Source organism: Dendrobates tinctorius, unplaced genomic scaffold (genome assembly GCF_039654945.1).
Source record: "Dendrobates tinctorius isolate UK_male_01 unplaced genomic scaffold, ASM3965494v1 ptg000083l, whole genome shotgun sequence".
In the NCBI taxonomy this organism is placed as follows: domain Eukaryota; kingdom Metazoa; phylum Chordata; class Amphibia; order Anura; family Dendrobatidae; genus Dendrobates; species Dendrobates tinctorius.
In genome coordinates this window covers 2743480-2762435 of record NW_027361751.1, presented here as the reverse complement: position 1 = coordinate 2762435, position 18956 = coordinate 2743480, and the positions used below count along the sequence as shown (strand labels likewise).

At 44.6% G+C, this 18956-nt stretch overlaps 1 protein-coding gene across 1 annotated transcript in view; it reads right to left on the bottom strand.

Annotated features, from left to right (window-relative positions):
• The window catches only part of TNPO1 (transportin 1), an 80449-nt gene that overhangs the window by 5882 nt on the left and 55611 nt on the right, over positions 1-18956 (bottom strand). The window contains exons 17-22 of the mRNA XM_073584055.1: positions 12717-12804; positions 12526-12624; positions 10237-10332; positions 1960-2035; positions 1014-1113; positions 128-202 (exon numbers count right to left, since the gene is read on the bottom strand). Of these exons, the coding sequence (XP_073440156.1) occupies positions 128-202; positions 1014-1113; positions 1960-2035; positions 10237-10332; positions 12526-12624; positions 12717-12804 (534 nt within the window). The remainder of the gene's footprint in view (positions 1-127; positions 203-1013; positions 1114-1959; positions 2036-10236; positions 10333-12525; positions 12625-12716; positions 12805-18956) is intronic.

The following is an 18956-nucleotide window of genomic DNA, read 5'->3' as shown; positions in this document are numbered from 1 at the left end:
CTACCACCTTTGTCACAGTGACTGGTCAGCACTGATGTTTAGGGGGATGGAAGGGCTACAGACAAGCTACATACCATAATTGTATCTCAATATAAGCAAATCACACAAGTAAAAAAAATATCACTACCTTACAAAACATGTCCCGGAGGTCTTCCTTTGGATTAATCCAAGATGCAACAGCATCACAGAAAAAAATAAAATCCTGAAAATGAAAGAAGTAGTCAATGAAAACACCACCTGCTAACTAAGCAACAGTAATCCATTATTCATGTCGTAAAGGAGAGCAAGCGGAAAGGACTCGTAGGTGCCTAACCCAGGAGTAACCATGAATGAAATTTGGAATAAGGTCCCCAGACAATTTTGCCAGGAGATAATATATTTCCCCTGCAGCAGGGGAAAGTAGCACATGGCGACAATTTAGAATGGCCCCCTGGTAAATCTCACTGCTTGTTAGCTACTTGGTACACTTGTGGGAAAACTCCACTTGATGTTCAAGGATTGAAATAACCAATCAGCTTGACAAGTACCCGCTCACTTCCGCATCGGAGTCAATCATTGGCAAGGACATTATGACCCCACACACCTGCACAAATGGGTACAAGCAGCAAGTTGTGTCTTGTTTATTAGACTAGTGGATTTAAAGCATTCTAAAAGGTTACTGATCTCCAGTGCAGATATCGCCATCAGACTAGGAGAAGTTAAGACCACACCTCAGTAAGGGCCTTTAGTTGATTGGTTTTGCACTATTTTTATGTGCAAGCTCTTCTGAAAAAATAGAAAGTTTTCTATGGGGAATGGAGTGCCGAATCATTGCTGTATTGAGGAGCGTGCTGATGTAAGAGCTGGCACCACACTTCATGCTCCTGCTGAACATGAGGGAAGGAAGAACTGGATAATGCTGAGCCGATTTCCCAATCTCTGTACACCGGACCCATCCACAATACTCCACTCCAAGGCAGAAGTAGTGAGCAGCTCTAGGATTCCCCTTTACAAAAAAACTAGAAAATCCTTACCTGAACTACACCTCCAGGATTTACAGTGATCATCGTACAAATGCCACGGAAAGCGGAATCTTTCTCCTCATTGTCTCGGATATTTCGCAATGAAGTACACCTACAAATAACAGCACACCTTATTTATTCCACGGAGGCTCAAGAGTGCACTGAAATTAACGGGGTCGTACAGAGTCATCACCTAACTGTTCAGTGCTACGCTATATGCAAACTGTAGTGAGTCTACACTACCAACAGAACATCTAACTTTACTGGAGAAACTGGAAAAACTAGCTGTAAAATCTTATTTCAACCAAGTCTTGGAAATAAAAAAAAAAAAAAAAAAAGCCTTTGGGACGCTACCACATACAGTGTGACAACTGCGATACTTGCGGATACATTAGTGCCAGTGTTACCAGTCTAGTGTAGGATGTAACACGCTGGCGTGTGATGTGTGCATGCAGCATGTCTGAAAACCACAATTGATGCCCTTTCCGTTTACCCACTGCTCACGCAGTGGAGGCCGCCGTGTGTAGATACTGCCACGGATATGTCTAGGCATTAGTGGCTTAGTGAGGCGCCATGTCTCAGTGTAGTCACTGGTAGAGGTGTAGGATATCAGAAATGGCCACCTCCTCACTGCTATGGCAATAGGTAAACCTAAGAAACAAGCTTTAAACACAACAAGCATGTGACAATCTTATCCCATGCTCCCATGCATCAATTAGTCGTTAGCCACAACAGAAATGATAAGACTTGTATATGACAATGCTTGGAAGAAATTAAAAAAAATAAGTGACAATATAGGACAAGATTAGTCACATGTCTGACAATGACTAAGGATTGTGTAATAACTGACGGAAAAAATGTAAAAAAAAAAAAAAACAAATACAAAATAAAGTCTAAAAATGTGAACTGTAAAGAAAACATGGAGAAATGAATGTAAAAAAAATTGAAGAATACACACCAGGGTCTTATAAACTGCTGTAGCATGGGGGCCACCTCTTGAGGACAAACGTAACCAAGACGACCAATTGTTATTGCTAAGGCAACGCAATCACGGTTATACACCACCAAACGCCAACCAAGACATGAGCAAATGAGGGGGGAGGAGAAAAAATAAAGAAAAAAAACAACAAATAACTCAGAAACAGAAAACAGAATCTGTGTATGATAATAAACATAAGATATCACTAGTGTCGTCTATGAGCACCGCCTCCGCAGAGGGAGTGACATATGGCATAACTGTCAGAAGGGGATTAGGGCTGAAGAGGAGTGTAGGGGTGGAGAAAGGAGGGCAGGGAGGAAAAGGAAAGAAAAAAGAGAACACACCTCAAACGCAAGGCCTTCATTCTCTGTTCAGACAGCTTTTATTTCATGGAAACAAGTATTTATTTTGCTTGTTAAAATGCAAAAATTGGATATTTTGTGAAGAAAATTAAATATTTAATCACTAATGATCAATGTCAGGATAGACAATATTGGGGCAATTTTGATGGAATCCACAACCAGGTACTTAAGGTTTATGGTCACGATATGGTACAAACTATGTACAGCAAGGTAGAATCCAGGAGACTGGGCGATAAACACTAAGGCCAGGTTCACATAGCGTTAACAAGCCCTATCAACGCATAGCGTGGACTGCGTTAACGCTATAGCATAACGCGATATGCGTTATGTTATACCGCTGATGATTCATCAGCGCTAGCATGCTATGACTGCTAGCGCCGATGAATCATCAGCGCTAGCTGTGACGGAGCCTCAGACGCTGCAGGCCGCGTCCAAGGCTCCGTCAGTGCTTAACGGCACATCGCAACTGTGTGCCACTTTACAGCATACGCCGCGATGTGCTAGTTAATGGGAGGCTATGGCAGCATTAACGGACTGCGTTACACCGCGGTGTAACGCAGTCCGTTAAATGGACTGTCACAGCGCAGTATGAACCAGCCTTTAGGGTATGTTCACACAGCGATTAGGGAGACTGAGGAATCGAATGGAAATTGGCAAGAGAATCCACTGTGGAAATATGAGGCAGACCATGGAAATACAGGTAAATGTTCAGGAGATCTGCCTACAGATGTGACCCATTAATTGGGTCCATAGTCCATGGAGTGTCTGACGGTTTCACTAAGTGACCGTCACTTTGTCTGCAATGTGGATCTCAGTCTCATGCTGAAAAGCACCAGAACTATCATTATAAGGTGGACTTCACAGGTTTTCACATAGAAACCACATGAAAAATCTGTAAAAATCTGACGTGTGAAGACATCCTGAGGCCTCACGCATACTTCCATATGAAGGCTGTGAATCCACTACACACAAATTAACGACATTTTCCTGTAACGCTAAATGACTGATTTCATATTGCAGATTTCCGATTATCCAGAAACATTCATAAGCCGCTCGCCGGTGTAAGCAGGCCAGGTTTGCAGATCATTTCTATGCCAGGATAAGCCAGTACATCAGCCTGTATGGGAACGATCAGACTGAACAGTTTGTCGATTGGCTCTTAAGACAAAACTAGCAATTTAAATGGGCCTTCGAGGACTGCATCTGCCTTGATATAGGCTCTGTGCACATGGTCCTGCCCAGGACTGCCATGGTAAAGACGTAGATTAAATCTGAAGTATATGGTGCAGAAATTTCGGCATATCTTGGCAAGAAACACACTGTACAGGTCACTTATGTGCCGATTTTTCACTACTCATCAGTTCGAGTGAAATCTGCAGCAAAAACACCAAAACAATTGACATGCGGCAGATCTAAATCAGCACCAAATCCACAAGTCTCAAATAACCGTGTGCATGAGACTTCTGGATTCTCATTCGAAACCCTTCTTGTCTTGTGACAAATCTGTGTAGAAAAAAAACTAAACAAATCTGCACCATGTGCACAGACCCCAAGGCAGTTTATTTACATGTGCCATGCTGAGAAAACCAATTTTCAGAATAGCACTTGCAGCAGCGACAGCATAAAATGTGATCTGATCTGACTACTGTCTATGAAAGTTACCCAGGTAGATTTCCCATTGCCAAGAAACTACATCTGAGTGGAGGGAAGGCTGAAATCTCAGCCTTTCTGCTGGAATTAGAACTTTTATAGCAAAAACAAAACCACACATCAGGATGGGAAAATAGAATCAAATACCAGACAAGCCATGTGGCTCGGGTCACACCTGGCGCTCAGCGGGTAGGTGGCACATGATCCGTGTGTCTGCCGAGAGGCAGCTTCCTAAATATCGCAGCGGCTTCCAATGCATCATTACAACTGGCTCGGTATGGTTCATGGCTACACGATTTTGCGGAAACCGTTGCCGCTATCAGTCAGCAAGTAATTTGCAATACATTTCTAACGGTGCAGTGAAAAGCTTTTAAGAGATGAAGTGGCTCTCGGCAGCCCTCAGATGCCCCTTACAGGAGCGCGGTGTCTGACCTTAGCTAGTATGTAGGCTTTTATAGGGGGAATGAAATTTACTATGCGCCCTGCGGGACGCTGCAATTACCTATAAGTAGCCATTATAGACTGGAGGGGGCAATCGAGCCCAGAAACCATGTGAGGACAGCACGTTTATAAGAACGTTCCTCAAAAAGGGGGGTCCTAGGCCCCCACAGTAAATGAAAGGGCCTCAATAGTAACATCCCATATAGGCACATACATATGGCATAGGCATGTCCACATCACCGATCAACCCAGGCAGGCCTGGTCATTTACAGCACATGCACTGGTAGAAACACTATTAGGGTGGTTTCACATTTGCGTTTAAGGCCGCAGCGTCGGCCTGCGCACGGCCGCCGCTAAGCCCCGCCCCTGTCGTGCCTCCGCCAGTAGCTTCGCCTACGGGCGCATGACGCTGCATGCGTCCCATATCTTTAGCACTGGGGACGCAGGCCGTGTGCAGGTATGCGTTTGCTAGCGCATGCGTCCTTTTGACGCTGCGCCGACCAGCGCCAAATGCAACAGGTTGCAATTTGGTGCGCTCGGCGCAGCGTCAAAAGGACGCATGCGCCGCCAAACGCATACCTGTGCACGGCCTGCGTCCCCAGTGCTAAAGATAGGGGACGCAGGACGCATGCAGTGTCATGTGCCCATAGTCGGAGCTACTGGCGGAGGCACGGCAGGGGGCGGGGCTTAGTGATGGCCGTGCGCAGGCCGAGCCTGCAGCCTTAAACGCAAATGTGAAACCACCCTCAAAGGGGTTGTTCACTACTAGGACAACGCCTTCTTAAACTAAATGATCGGCCCAGATAATATAAAGCCTATACTCCCCCTCCTGAGCCTGCACTGTCCCACGGTGTCAATACCTGCGGCCCCGTGATGTGATGGAATAACACGAGGCCGGCGCCCAGAGCTGGTGTCACTGTCTCCACCTTCGGACAAACTGAACATGAAGACCCCAGGGATCAGCGTCCTCTTCTTGTTCAGTTAGTCCAGAGGCGGAGACATTGAGGCCAGTATCACAACACCGCATTACAGCCCCGGGGACAGCGAATGCAGACACTGTGGGAACAGCACTGGCAAGGGAGGGGAGTATAGGCTTTTTTATTTTATTTCATCTGAGCTGAACATTTCGTTTAAGCCTTGGCTTTCCAAGTAATGGACAACCACTTAAGTGTCCAACTTTCTTTAAAAAAAAAAAAAAAAAAAAGTCTCCATGACATTGGAAAATTGTAATATATATGCACTGGACAAGAACATCACATTATCTACTACGTAGGGAGGTTGAACAGGTTTTAAGAGTTTTATTAACAGTGAGATATTGTCTGAACATTTGTTGGATTGACTCTTGAAGGACAATAGAGGAGTGTGGACACGCTGGAGTACCGAGCACCTTTACCAGCAAGATACAAGGTGAGATAAGGGGGCACTTTGTGTTTTAGATGTGTCCTCTCATACAGAGACAGATGGTTAATGCGAGAGACGAGAGAAATGGGAGAAGGAAGATGTCGGAAAAATTGTATAAAAGAAGTCTGTAAGCAAACTAAACAGATACTAGAAGTCAGCAGATTTATATAGAAGCAGAATAAAACAAAACTTATGTCCAGGTGACAAACTATGCAACATTCCCATTGAACAGGCATTTGTGAACAGTCTAATGTCAGCATGCATATAAAGCAAGGGATATGCTTCCTGTATAAAAGCTCAGTGTGGGACCCGCAGCGTGAAAATGAAGAATTCAGGATCTTGAACAGTTCTTTGAACAAGTTCCTTGTGGCGGCAGTTCAAATATATTTGGAGAATGCACGGTATAACCTCCTGCTTTTGGCCCTCCGAAAACTACTCTTGTGCATGAAAGGTACAACAACCTACAAGTTGCTGCAAATTATCTACAATGTATGGGGGCGGCTCAATCCTACCGGCCATTGAACGCACATTTGGCCCACAGCCATCTGACTCCTCAATGCTGGTCGGATTGGCCAAGCGTTCATATGTTTTCACTGGCGACTGGAGTGCAATTGACTGATTGACATCTCAGGGAGCAGCTCATCTGTCCTGAAAACTGCCCAACAATTCTGAGATCAGATGTAAGGAGGTCTATAATCCCCGATTACCCTTTTAATGTGTATGGCGGTCTATAGAATTCTTCTGGGAGGAAAAAAAAGATACGCGGTCTCTACACTTTGCATGTTTATTTTAATAAAAAGAGACCTCAAACGCTCAAATGAGCAGCCAACCAAAAATTTAATGAGCATGGACAGCCTTGGTCAATTTTTTTTTTTTAATGCATGCATACTGCACAAAAAAAAAATAAAGGGAACACTTAAAATGTAACTCCAAGTCAGTCACACTTCTGTGAAATCAACACTGATTGTGATTCAATTTCTCCTGCGGCTGTGCCAATGGAATGAACAGGTAGAAATGATAGGAGGGTCACTAACATCCATGTGTCTGCTCAGTAAGAGTGTCTAGTGTTCCCTTTATTTTTTTTTGAGCAGTGTATTTTGGACTGAGAAATGTTTGCAATTGGGCACAATTACAAATTTAGCACCATCTGCCTTCTGCAGCCTGTGTTATGCAGTCTATAGGGCCTGTCACACTAAGAGATATCGCTAGCAATATCGCTATAACTAGTGACGTTATAGCAATATTGCTAGCGATATCGCTATGTCTGATACTTACCTACAACCGCTCCCCCGCTGGTTATCGCTGATCGCGCGAGAACGTTCAGGACTGTTTCTCGTCGTCAGCTTCCTGCGGCGCTTCCTGCTGTGAGGACGAGCGACGCGTGGAGCCGGGCGGGAGGACGCAGGATCGCCTGGTGTGACAGGTAAGTAGCGATCCCCGTCCCCAGCGATGTCGCTGGTGAGATCTTCCTGTGTGGCAACTCACTAGCGACCACTTAGCGATGTACCAGCGATCCTGACCGCGTCATATCGCTGGTCGGGATCGCTGGTACATCGCTAAGTGTGACAGTACCTTATTGTTGGCTGCAGAATGAGTCAATGACAGACCGTCTGTGAGATTGTTTTGACAGTGTATAAGATGTGGTCATAAGTCAGCTGAGAGGAGCTCAATAAAGGAATTACAACCTGTCAGAACAACCTCACCAATGGTTCGTAACAATTAAAATTTGGTAGGGGGAGTGAACGGAAAAAAAAACAAAAAAAAAAAAAACAACCTTATAATTAAAGGGAATCTGTCACCCTATTTTTGGACTATCAGCTGACGGCACCGACATCAGGGGCTTATTTATAGCATTCTGTAATGCTGTAGATAAGCCCCCCCCCCCCCCCCCCCCCCCGATGTAACCTGAAAGATAAGAATGAGTTAAATTATACTCACCAGAGGGCGGTCCAGTCTTGGTCCGATGGGTGTTGCGGTCCGGCGCCTCCCATCTTCATACGATGACGTCCTCTTCATCTTTCCTTCTTGTCGTGGCTCCGGCACAGGCGCACTGCAGGACTCTGCTCTGCCCTCAACAGGGCAGAGCAGTGCTCCTGCACTGGAGCCACGACAGGAAGAAAAGATGAAGAGGACGGCATCGTATGAAGATGGGAGGCGCCGGACTGCAACACCCATCGGACCAAGACTGGACAGCCCTCTGGTGAGTATAATTTAACTCTTTTCTTCTCTTTCAGGTTACATCAGGGGCTTATCTACAGCATTATAGAATGCTGTAGATAAGCCCCTGACGTCAGTGCCGGCAGTTGATAGTCCCAAAAAAGGGTGACAGATTCCCTTTAAAACCGCTACATTTTAATGAAACCCAAAAGCAAAAGTTAAGCGTAACAGTTTTGGTTTCTTTTTTTCCCACATACATCCATAGTACACGTGAAAAACCTTGTAATATATCTTACCAGAGATCATTCCCTTCTCCTCCTGTACTGATCTTTCACTCATTCATGGATAAAATGATTCACAGATCACAGAATGCATATTTTCCCATTACTGATACAGGAGAGGACACTGTGCTTTTAAATGTCTATGGAGAACTAACTTATTTCAGCAAAATGTTTGACGCCTCTAGCCCTTCTGCTCCCTACGCCATAGAATTTTAAAAGCACCAACTGCCATCTCATCTCAATAATTGGAATTAGTGTCTTCACTGAATACAGATTTTACCTCCGAATTGAGAGGTAAAGCTCAGTCCAGTTGGAGAAAGATTACAAAGTTGGTGCTTTTTCCATGTATACTAATGATTTATGAAACGCAAACTAAAATAACTGTTACCCTTTAAAAAGCAACCGGTCACCAGGGTTTTCCACATATAAATCTACGGCCACCACCTTTCAGCAATATGTTCTAGCATTCGAGAATGCCGTACACGAGACTCCAAGCTGCTCAGCAAAACAAAAAGACCATTTATTATACTCACCTACGGGCAGTCTAGTCCTATGGGCATCGGTGGTGTTGGCTCGTTGTCTCCTCTCGTCTGGAGACTGTCGTCCTCCTTCTCCGCTTCATGTGGCTGACGCATCCTATATCATCCACTATGTCCCCCAACCCACTCCTGCACAGGCGTACTTCTCTTCCCTGCCGAGGGCAGAGCAAAGTACCGTTCTGCGCACGAGCGGGAAAAGCCAAAGAGCACAGATACATGTGCACTACAGGGAGGAGAGAAATATGTCTGCGCAAGAGTGCGACAGGGAACACTGTGGATGACGACGTAGGTTGCATGATCCACACGAAGCAAAGAAGGACGGCCAGCGAACGAGAGGAGATAGACATAGACCAGTGACGCCCATCAGTTTTTTTTTTGCTTTGCAGAGCGGCTTGGAAACTTGTATACAGCAGTCCAGAATGCTGTAACACAGGGATGAAAGGTGGTGGCCGTAGGTTATATGGGAAAAACATGGAGACAGGTTCCCTTTAATTGACTTGGGCTAAACTGCAATGCTAGAAAATCTACGGGAGGAACAAATCTGCCACGCGGCAATATATGGGCACCTGGATTTTAACACCTAACAAACTCCATTAGTTTAGAACTGCCGTAAGGTGGTAAGGGCATATCATACATGAATGCACAAAAAAAGATGCTACATTTTCTGTACACTTGGTCCCACAATGAATTTTTAGCCAAAAAGTACATCACATTCAACATATACAAAAGAAAATACAAAAACTAAGGAAACTAAAAATACATTAATATATGAACCCTCTAATTCTTTTTGGTACTAGGATAAATAGCTTGACTAGATTTCATATTCAGGTTATAAGACATGCACAAGAGTGGGATTATACCCGCTTAGGCTTCCAAAACAGAATTAGAATGATTTTCAAAGTGTGCCTCCAAATTTGACAAAACACAAAAAACTATGGTATGATATATGCTTTTCGTTAGTGACTTTGCGTTAGCTACTGACACGGCCCGGCCTAAAAGGGCTTAGTTTCCAGCATTGTATAACATGATTGTCATTGCACGGTGCTGAAGACAAAACCCCAGAAGACTGCAGTACCTGTGGCCGAGCCGTGGCAGCTACTGAGCGGCAAACTCACCCATCACGGTGCAGACGCCCGCACTACAGTCGCTCTTATCTCTATAGCTGGAGGTGTAATTTATTAACATGCCAAAAGTATCGTTCTGTCTAATTACAGCTTGCTGGTGGTATGTTGTAGAGAACCATGTTTTGAGCAAGAAAAAAAAAAAAAAACACCCAACACATTATATTAATAAAAAAGGGGTAAAAGATGCTAAAATAATAAAATGAATGAGTCAAGGCTACAAATCTGATGGCAAACAAATCACATCAGCTCCGTCATAAGACAAATGAACCCGAGCTGCCTGCAAACACCCGGCAAGTGGTACCTGTATTTTCTAAGAGAGTCTTTGGTGTGTTGGGCCTGTTAATGATTTCTACCAGTTGATGTAACACCAGTGGAATATAAGGCTGCATTTCAGCTCCTAAAACAAAAAACAAAGAACAGACCTTATACTCCATGGACATCACAGCACAATACTACACGTCATGTCAGCAGGTTACTATTCGGATGGTTGTCCAATGAGGGGATCTTGTCTTTAGTTCACTGCAAGTTATACTAGATAATTCTTCCATATACTTTCATCAACTAATGCAGCAGCCAAACCACCACAAAGCCGAGCGCCAGCTTTTACTATTCTGCACCCTTTACCATTTCTGAGATAAAGTATTTGGAAGAAACATTTACATTAAGTTACATTTAAAATAAAAGCAAAAACGAGCAAAAAAGAACCACCACATTTGAATGCAGTTGTAAAAAAAAAAAAAAAAAAAAAAAACCACCACACAAACACACACAAAAAAATATTTTCAAGAAGGGAAACTTTCCAGCAGCAGATTAATATGAACACATGACCCTCTCAGCCATTGAGGAAAGAATTCTAAGTTTTTGCAATTCTGAATTTGCCTTTAACCCCTTACTGCCATCCAATGGCAGTACCCCCGCTTTGATGAGGGCTCCGGCGGTGAGCCCGCATCAAAGCCAGGACATGTCAGCTGTTTTGAACAGCTGACATGTGCCCGCAATAGGCGCAGGTGGAATTGCCTATTAACGCGCGCTTCCGGACGCCGGTCCAGAAATACGCGCACTGCTGATCCCGTCTCGTGATCGAGGGTCATCGGTGCGTCGGCATAACAACCAGAGGTCTCCTTGAGACCACTATGGTTGCTGATGCCGGACTGCCATGAGCGTCACCCTGTGGTCGGTGCTCATATCAATGCAGTAATTCTGCTACATAGAGGTGATCTGAGCATCGCCTGTATGTAGCAGAGCCGATCAAGATGTGGCAGCTTCTAGTCTCACATGGAGGCTATTGAAGCATGCCAAAAAGTGTAAAAAAATGTTTAAATATATATATATATATATATATATATATATATATATATATATATATATATATATATATATATATATATATATATATCACATTTAAATCACCCCCTTTCAAAAAAAAAAAAATAAAAAAAAAAAAAAACCCACACATACACATTAGGTATCGCCGCGTTCAGAATCGCCCAAAAAATTATATTCAAAATTGCCTTCAGCTAGTTTATTAACCCTTCAGGTGCTTTTCAGGAATTAATGCAAAGTGGCATAACAGGAATGAAAAAATTTATTTTTATCACCTAAATGTTTCTAACTTCTTAACAGGCCGCTACAGCTGGAAAACTTTAAGGCTCTTATAGCAGATCATGACCAAATAGCAAACATCAGGACCACACGATCAAATTCTCAGGGTGCCGATGGGGTTAAAGAGGGAGCCCCCACACTGTTAACCATCTACATATTGTAGTCATTATTGACAGCAGCATTTAAGGGGTTAAACAACTATAGTAGGTACCAACACTGATTGTGGCTGATGAAGCAAGTAGTCAGCGATAGTGTACAGCTGACAGATGCGGAATTGTCACCCTTGGGGAGGATTGCTAGTCTTATATCGCAGGTCAGTAAAAAGACATATTGGTGGTCATTAAGGAGTGGAGTAGGGCACACAGTGTCAGCTGCTGGGCGGTCACATGCCGCTACTTAAGAGAAATGAATATTCACCCCTCTTAAGTAGCGACACACGGGTGGTGACCACCCGGCAGCTGCAGGAGCTGGCTGCTGCGGCTGTCACGGTGTACTATTAGAGAAATGAATATTCATTGCCAGTGCATATTCATTTCTCTTTAGCAGCGGGCACAGGAGTTCGGCGCAGCAGCCGGCTCCTACCTCTGTGACCCACTGCACGTTCTGGGCACCTCAGAGTATAAGCCGAGGGGGGAGTTTTCCGCACAAAAAAAATTTGTGCTGAAAAAAAACTATGCTCATACTTGAGTATATACGGTAATTCATTTTTTTTATGCATCACTTTAGATACATTTCCCCCCTAAAAAAAAAAAAAAAAAAAAAAAAGTCTGGACTTCATTAAAAGCAGCTCAGAAATGAGCAAACATTCACACATATATTTTTTTTTATATATATATATATATATATATATATATTTTTATTTATTGATACTAACTGATCTGACATTACATAGAAATTAGTCAAAAACACCAATAGTAAAGCCTGGATAACATCTACACCATAGATTTACTGTCAAGTCTATATTAAAAAGAAAATTAGTCATACATACCCATCTGTATAGATATTTCACCAATTGCCCAAGTAGCATTGTTACACACAGAAATTAGCTCCGGGTTTAAATTAGTTCCTAAAACGGGCATGAAATCCGCTAAACGAAAAAAAAAAAGTGGATGTAAATACAGAGCAAAAAAGGAATACATCCAATACAAATAACACCAACGTGAACAGAGCGAAACTTACCAATGCACGCCTTGACATGTTGAAAACAAGCCTTGGTTAGATCCCCCAATAATGCAAAAGAACTCTGCCGTACCTCTGGCATTTTATCCTAAAGTGCAAAAAGTATGAAATGTGTTTGATTGGAGTCTACAATTCCACATGCCTTATAAATGGTGTACACTGTGTTCCAAATTATTATGCAAAAAATATTTGCTCATATTTTCTCTAAATTACCTATATGAATTGCAGTCATTGTTATTTTCCAGACATCTAATGTTCTAGTATAATTGCAATGTTTTTGAACAAACTGCCTATGAAAACAGTATATTTTTAAAAATAAAACACTCAAAATGCATGTTCCAAATTATTATGCACAGCAGAGTTTTCAACCTTTTTATTTTTATTTTGAACAAAAAAAATGGTCAGTTGTGAAATTATAAGCATTATCAGCTTATTACAAAATGAAATCAAACAGTTTTCAAGTCAAAACTTTATTCTAGGTGATGTTACATTTGCACATAGGACCCCTTGTTCGAAAGAAGCTTCTGAACTCTCTCGTCCATTGAATTTGTCAGTTTTTGGATGGTTTGTGCTTCAATTGTTTTGCATGTGGACAGAATACCCTCCCAGAGCTGTTGCTTAGATGTGAACTGCCTCCCGCCATGATAGACACTCCTTTTGATGATGCTCCAGAGGTTCTCAATGGGGTTGAGGTCAGGGGAAGATGGTGGCCACACCATAAGTTTGTCCTCTTTTATGCCCATAGCAGCCAGAGATGCAGATGTGTTATTTGCAGCTGGAGAAGGTGCATTATCATGCATGAAAATGATCTTGCTGCGGGAAGCACGGTTCTTCCTCTTGAACCATGGCAGGGAGTGCTGTTTTAGAAACTCCACATACATTATGGAGTTCATCTTTACCCCTTCAGGGATCCTAAAGGGGCCGACAATCTCTCTCCCCATGATTCCAGCCCAAAACATTACTCCACCTCCTCCTTGTTGGCGCCTTAGCCGTGTTTTCATGGGGTGTCCATCAACCAGCCATCCTCCACTCCATCCATCTGGACCATCGAGCGTTGCACGGCACTCATCGGTGAACAAAACAGTTTGGAAGTCAGTCTTCATGCATCGTTTGGCCCACTGGAGCCGTTTCTGCTTGTGTGCAGTGGATAGAGGTGGTCGACAGGATGGCTTACGCACAGCTGCAAACCTCTGAAGGACCCTGCATCTTGTTGTTCGGGGGACGTTGGAGGCACCAGCAGCTTCAAAAACTTGTCTGCTGCTATGACAAGGCATTTTTGCAGCTGCTCTTTTAACCTGACGCAGTTGCCTGTTGGAAAGAGTCCTCAATTTTTCCTTATCAGCACGCACACGTGTGTGCTGGGAATCAGCTACATACTTCTTGATTGTGCGATGATCACGATGAAGTGTCTTGGCAATGTTGATTGTAGTCATGCCTTGACCTAAATACTCCACAATTTGTTGCTTCTCAGCAGCCGACACATCCTTTTTCTTTCCCATTTTGGCAAAAAAATGTAGGCTGCTTAATAATGTGGAACAGCCTTCTTAAGTAGTCTTGCCTTTATTTGGACACACCTGCCAAACTAATTTGTACAGGTATTTGCAATTGCTTTCAGTGATATAAAGAGGCCTGACCCACATCACCATCAATGAGTTTAAGTGACAAACAAAAAAATTCTAACCTTATCACTCCGAAACTCTTTTTGCATAATAATTTGGATCACAGTTTAAGTTAGAACTACTGACATTTTCCAATGTTGCTACAAAAGTAATTATATGGAACCTGTCCCCGGAAAAAACGCTATTATCCTGCAGATATGGGGTTAATCTGCTGGTTAATAGTGTTATCGACCTTCCCGGCGCCTGCACTTAGCCAAACGCTGTGGGGAGAAAATTAACTTTTTTTTTTTTTAACCCTGGTTTTTATATGTACTTTTCTGTTTTTTGGTATCATAATCTTGACTGCTTACACATTTTGTATTTATTGCATTATGTTTGATACTTCATATGTTATATACACATTTTTCTGCTTCCACTTCAGTTTTTTGGGTGTATGGCACAATATCCTCATTAGTGCTGTTGGTTCCAGATCTCTCTGGTTTGAGAAACCTGTAGAGCAGAGCACTGCTGTGTAAGGTCCTCTCTCTATGCTGCTTCTGTTTGCTACAGAGAAGAGCAGAATCCCTCAGTGTGTGCTGTATGTAGGACACAACACAGCAGCTTATCTCTACCCACTGGCTCAGAAAAAGCTGGAAATTAGAAATCAAGCTTGTAGAAGGGAAAACTGGGGAAAAATGCAAGATACAAGTCCTAATGCCCAAAACTAGTGCCATTCCTTATGTAAACAAACAAGGCATTTAATTCTGAAAAGTTACCTGAATTTACTAATGCCCTTTAAATTATTGGCATTGTAAGTTGTTTTTAATGTGCACCAAGAATCAAATCCGTACAGTGAGGCCTAATTAACACTATCATAGCTTCTCCCCTGCAGTATACACCCTCTCGCTGGCTGAGATTTCTCCAGTTCGGTGAAAAAAGTAGTAGGATAATAAACAGTCAACAATAACCATAACTATGTCAAAACCTAAGAATGCTACGGTGAGCCAATAGGCTATACAGGGTGGGTGCTGTGTCCCCCAATGATTGGCTTGGAGAAAAGGATTTTACGGTGAGTACACAAAAATCCCTATTTCTCCTACACCTCATTGGGGAACACAGACAGTCGGACGTCCTAAAGCAGTCCCTGGTTGGGGAGCATACATCTGCTAATACCCCATGTACCACCAAGTCAACACTGAGGTACTGCCGATTGCAGGCTGCGTCTGCCGAGAGCTGCATCCGCAGAGGCCTGAGAATGAAATTAGGCAATGTTTGTAAAAGTATGCAGACCTGTTCTGCCGAGGCCTGGTGCCGAATGGCCCAAGAGGCACCCACTGACCTTGTAGAGTGCGCCTTAATCCCCGCTGGGACAGGTGCATTCCTGACATGGTAGGATTCCTGAATCGCCAAGCAAATCCACCTGGCTAGTGTTGCTTTTGACACGGCTAGACCCTCCCTATGCCCCTCTGGAAGCATGAACAGGGCATCTGACTTGTGGAAGGGAGCAGTCCACGAGATGTACCGTCTCAGCACCCTAACCACATCCAGGTCGTGGAGGGCCTTCTCAATGCGATAGACTGGCGCCGGACAAAAGGAAGGCAAAACAATTTCCTCGTTGAGATGGAAAGAGGAGACGACCTTGGGCAGGAAGGATGGAGACGTCCTGAGAACTACCTTGTCCTTATGAAAATTCAGAAACGGAGGGCGGCAGGACAGGGGGCTGCCAATTCTGAAACTCGTCTGATTTACGTAATTGCCACTAGAAAGACCACCTTCCAAGAGAGGACGGTCGGTGACACGTCCTGCAGCGGTTCGAAAGGAGCCTTCTGTAATGCCCCGAGAACCAGGTTAAGGGCCCATGATTCCAATGGCCTTCTATAAGGAGGCGCCACATGGGAAACTCCCTGAATGAACGTCTTGATCTGAAGTTTGGTGGCAATTTTGCATTGTAAAAGCACTGACGAGGCCGAAATTTGGCCCTTGAGCGAGCTAAGCGCGAGGCCTGATTTTAATCTGGATTGATGGAATTCCAATATGGCCGGATTGGAAAACACCAGAGGTGATCGACCATGATCCTTGCACCACGAAAAGAAGGTTTTCCAGGTGCGGTGATAGATGCGCATGGACACAGGCTTCCTAGCACTAATCATGGTGGAAATCACGTCATGAGAGAACCCAGCCTGTGTTAAAATCCAGGTTTCAACGGCCACGCCGTCAAAGACAGGGCCCCAGAATTCTGGTGGTAAATCGGGCCCTGTGAGAGTAGATCCATGCGATCTGGAAGTCGCCAGGGGATGTCAGCGACTAGTAGTTTTAGTTCTGCATACCATGCTCAACGCGGCTAATCTGGCACGACTAGGATCACTGGTACTCCCTCCGCTCTGATCCTCTTGATGACCCTCGGAAGCAAGGGAAGAGTCGAAGAGATGTACAGGAGCCGGAACTGGTGCCATGGCAGAACTAGGGCATCCGATGGCGCATGGATCGCGCAATCAGGCAATGAATTGAGGCACCTTGTTGTTTAGTCTTGAGACCATGAGATCCACATCCGGAGTCCAACGATGACAAATCTGCTGACAGACTTCCGGATAAAAAGAGACCACTCTCCCGAGGCAATGCCTTGGCAACTGAGAAAATCTGCCGCCCAGTTTTCTACGCCCGGGATGTGGATTGCTGTGATGGGCGAATGGTTGGTCTCGGCCCAATGGAGGATGTGACTCACTTCGTGCATGACCATCCTGCTGCGGGTACCTCCCTGGAGGTTGATATACGCTACAGGCGTGGCGTTGTCGGATTGGATCCTGATATGGTGACCTGCAAGGAGATGGTGGAAACTCCATGAAGCTAATCTGATCGCTGGTATCTCCAAAATGATGGGGAGACGTGACACTCGGGTCGACCAACGACCCTGTGCCGTGTGGTGACGAAAGACCGCACCCCAGTCGAGCAGACTTGCGTCAGTGGTTACCATCAACCATCTTGCTGGGAGAAAAGACCTCCCTTGATACAGGGAGGACCTCAGTGTCCACCACCTGAGGGCTTGCATGATCCGCAGGGACAGAAGGATCCGGCGGTCCAGGGAGAACGGGTTCTTGTCCCAAACTAACAGCAACGCATGTTGTAAGGGACAGAGATGGAACTGTGCAAATGGAACTGCTTCCATCGGAACCACCATCTATCCGAGAACTCTCATGCTGAAACGAATGGAGTGAGAAACTGGTCAGGAAAGAGTCCACGCTGCCTGTTGTAAGGCTTTGGTCTTTTCTGGAGGGAGAATGACCAACCCACGGAAAGTGTCCAAGATAATTCCTAAAAAGGAAAATCGCTGAGCCAGTTTCGGGAAAGACTTTTCGAAGTTTATCTTCCACCCCAGGCGAGAAAGTGTATTTACTGTTATATCCACGGATTCCTCGCAGGCTGGAAGGGACGGACCCTTGATGAGCAGGTCGTCCAGATACGGTAACACCACTACTCCCCTAGAGAGAGTGGAGAATGGCCATGATAGCCGCCATGACCTTGGTAAAGACCCTGGGGCGGTGGCGAGTCCGAAGGACAAGGCAACGAACTGGAAGTGTTCCTCGTGAATTGCAAAACGCAGGAACTGCTGGTGGAAATGACAACTGACCAGAGAAATTCCATTCGGAATCGCCGTACCTTAAACTGATTTAACAGTCAGATCCAGAATGGGTCGCATAGTCCCGTCCTTTTTTGGAACCACAAAAAGGTTTGAATAAAATCCCCTGAACCTCTCGTGATGAGACCGGAATGAGGACTCCATTCCTTTAGCAGAGCCTGAAGGAAGGCTCATCTTTCTTGGGGGGAGAGGAAAGGAAAAAAAAACAAAAAAAAAAAAAAAACAAAAAACAACAAGTTGGAGGGGGAGAAGAAAATTCTATCTTGTATCCAGAGGACACCAGCTCCCTGACCCACTTGTCATGGACGACCGCAAGCCAGGTGTGACTGAAGGAAAGTAGGCGACCGCCAACTTTGTCGGTGTCCGACGGATACCGCAACAAGTCACTGGGTATATCTAGGAGATCTGGCTCCCCTAGATCTAGAATTCCTAGGCCTGGGTTTCCAAGAGCGGTTAGGTCTGTATGAGACCTGGGAGCCTCTGTCTCCGGGCGGGGACCGACCTGATCCGGAAGAAAAAGGTAGAGGAGGACCAACCGGAACGGTTGCAAAAAAAAAAAAAAAATTGAAAACGCGTTGGCTGTTGGTTGCGAAACGGACGAACAGCCTTTTGTTGAGGAAGGAATTTACTTTTTCCCCCGGTAGTATCAGAAATGAGTTGGTCCAGTTTCTCTCCAAAAAGACGACCCGTGTGAAAGGGGAGAGAAGTCAACGATCTTTTAGATGTGACATCCGCCCGCCAGCCGCAGAGCCATAGGGGCTCTTCTAATGGAGATCGCATTAGCGGCAGTTCGAGCCGCGCAATTAGCGGCATCAAAAGGAGAGTCTACTACAAAGTCCGCTGCACGAATTAACTGCCTGGCGACAGTGGTTGCCTCCGGAGAAAGACTGGTGCCCTGGAAGGAAGTAATCAAGACTTCTGCCCAAGCAGCCATTGCCTTAGTGACCCAAATTGCCGCGAAAGATGGAAAAAGCGCTGCTCCTGAAGCTTCAAAAGACTGAACGGAGG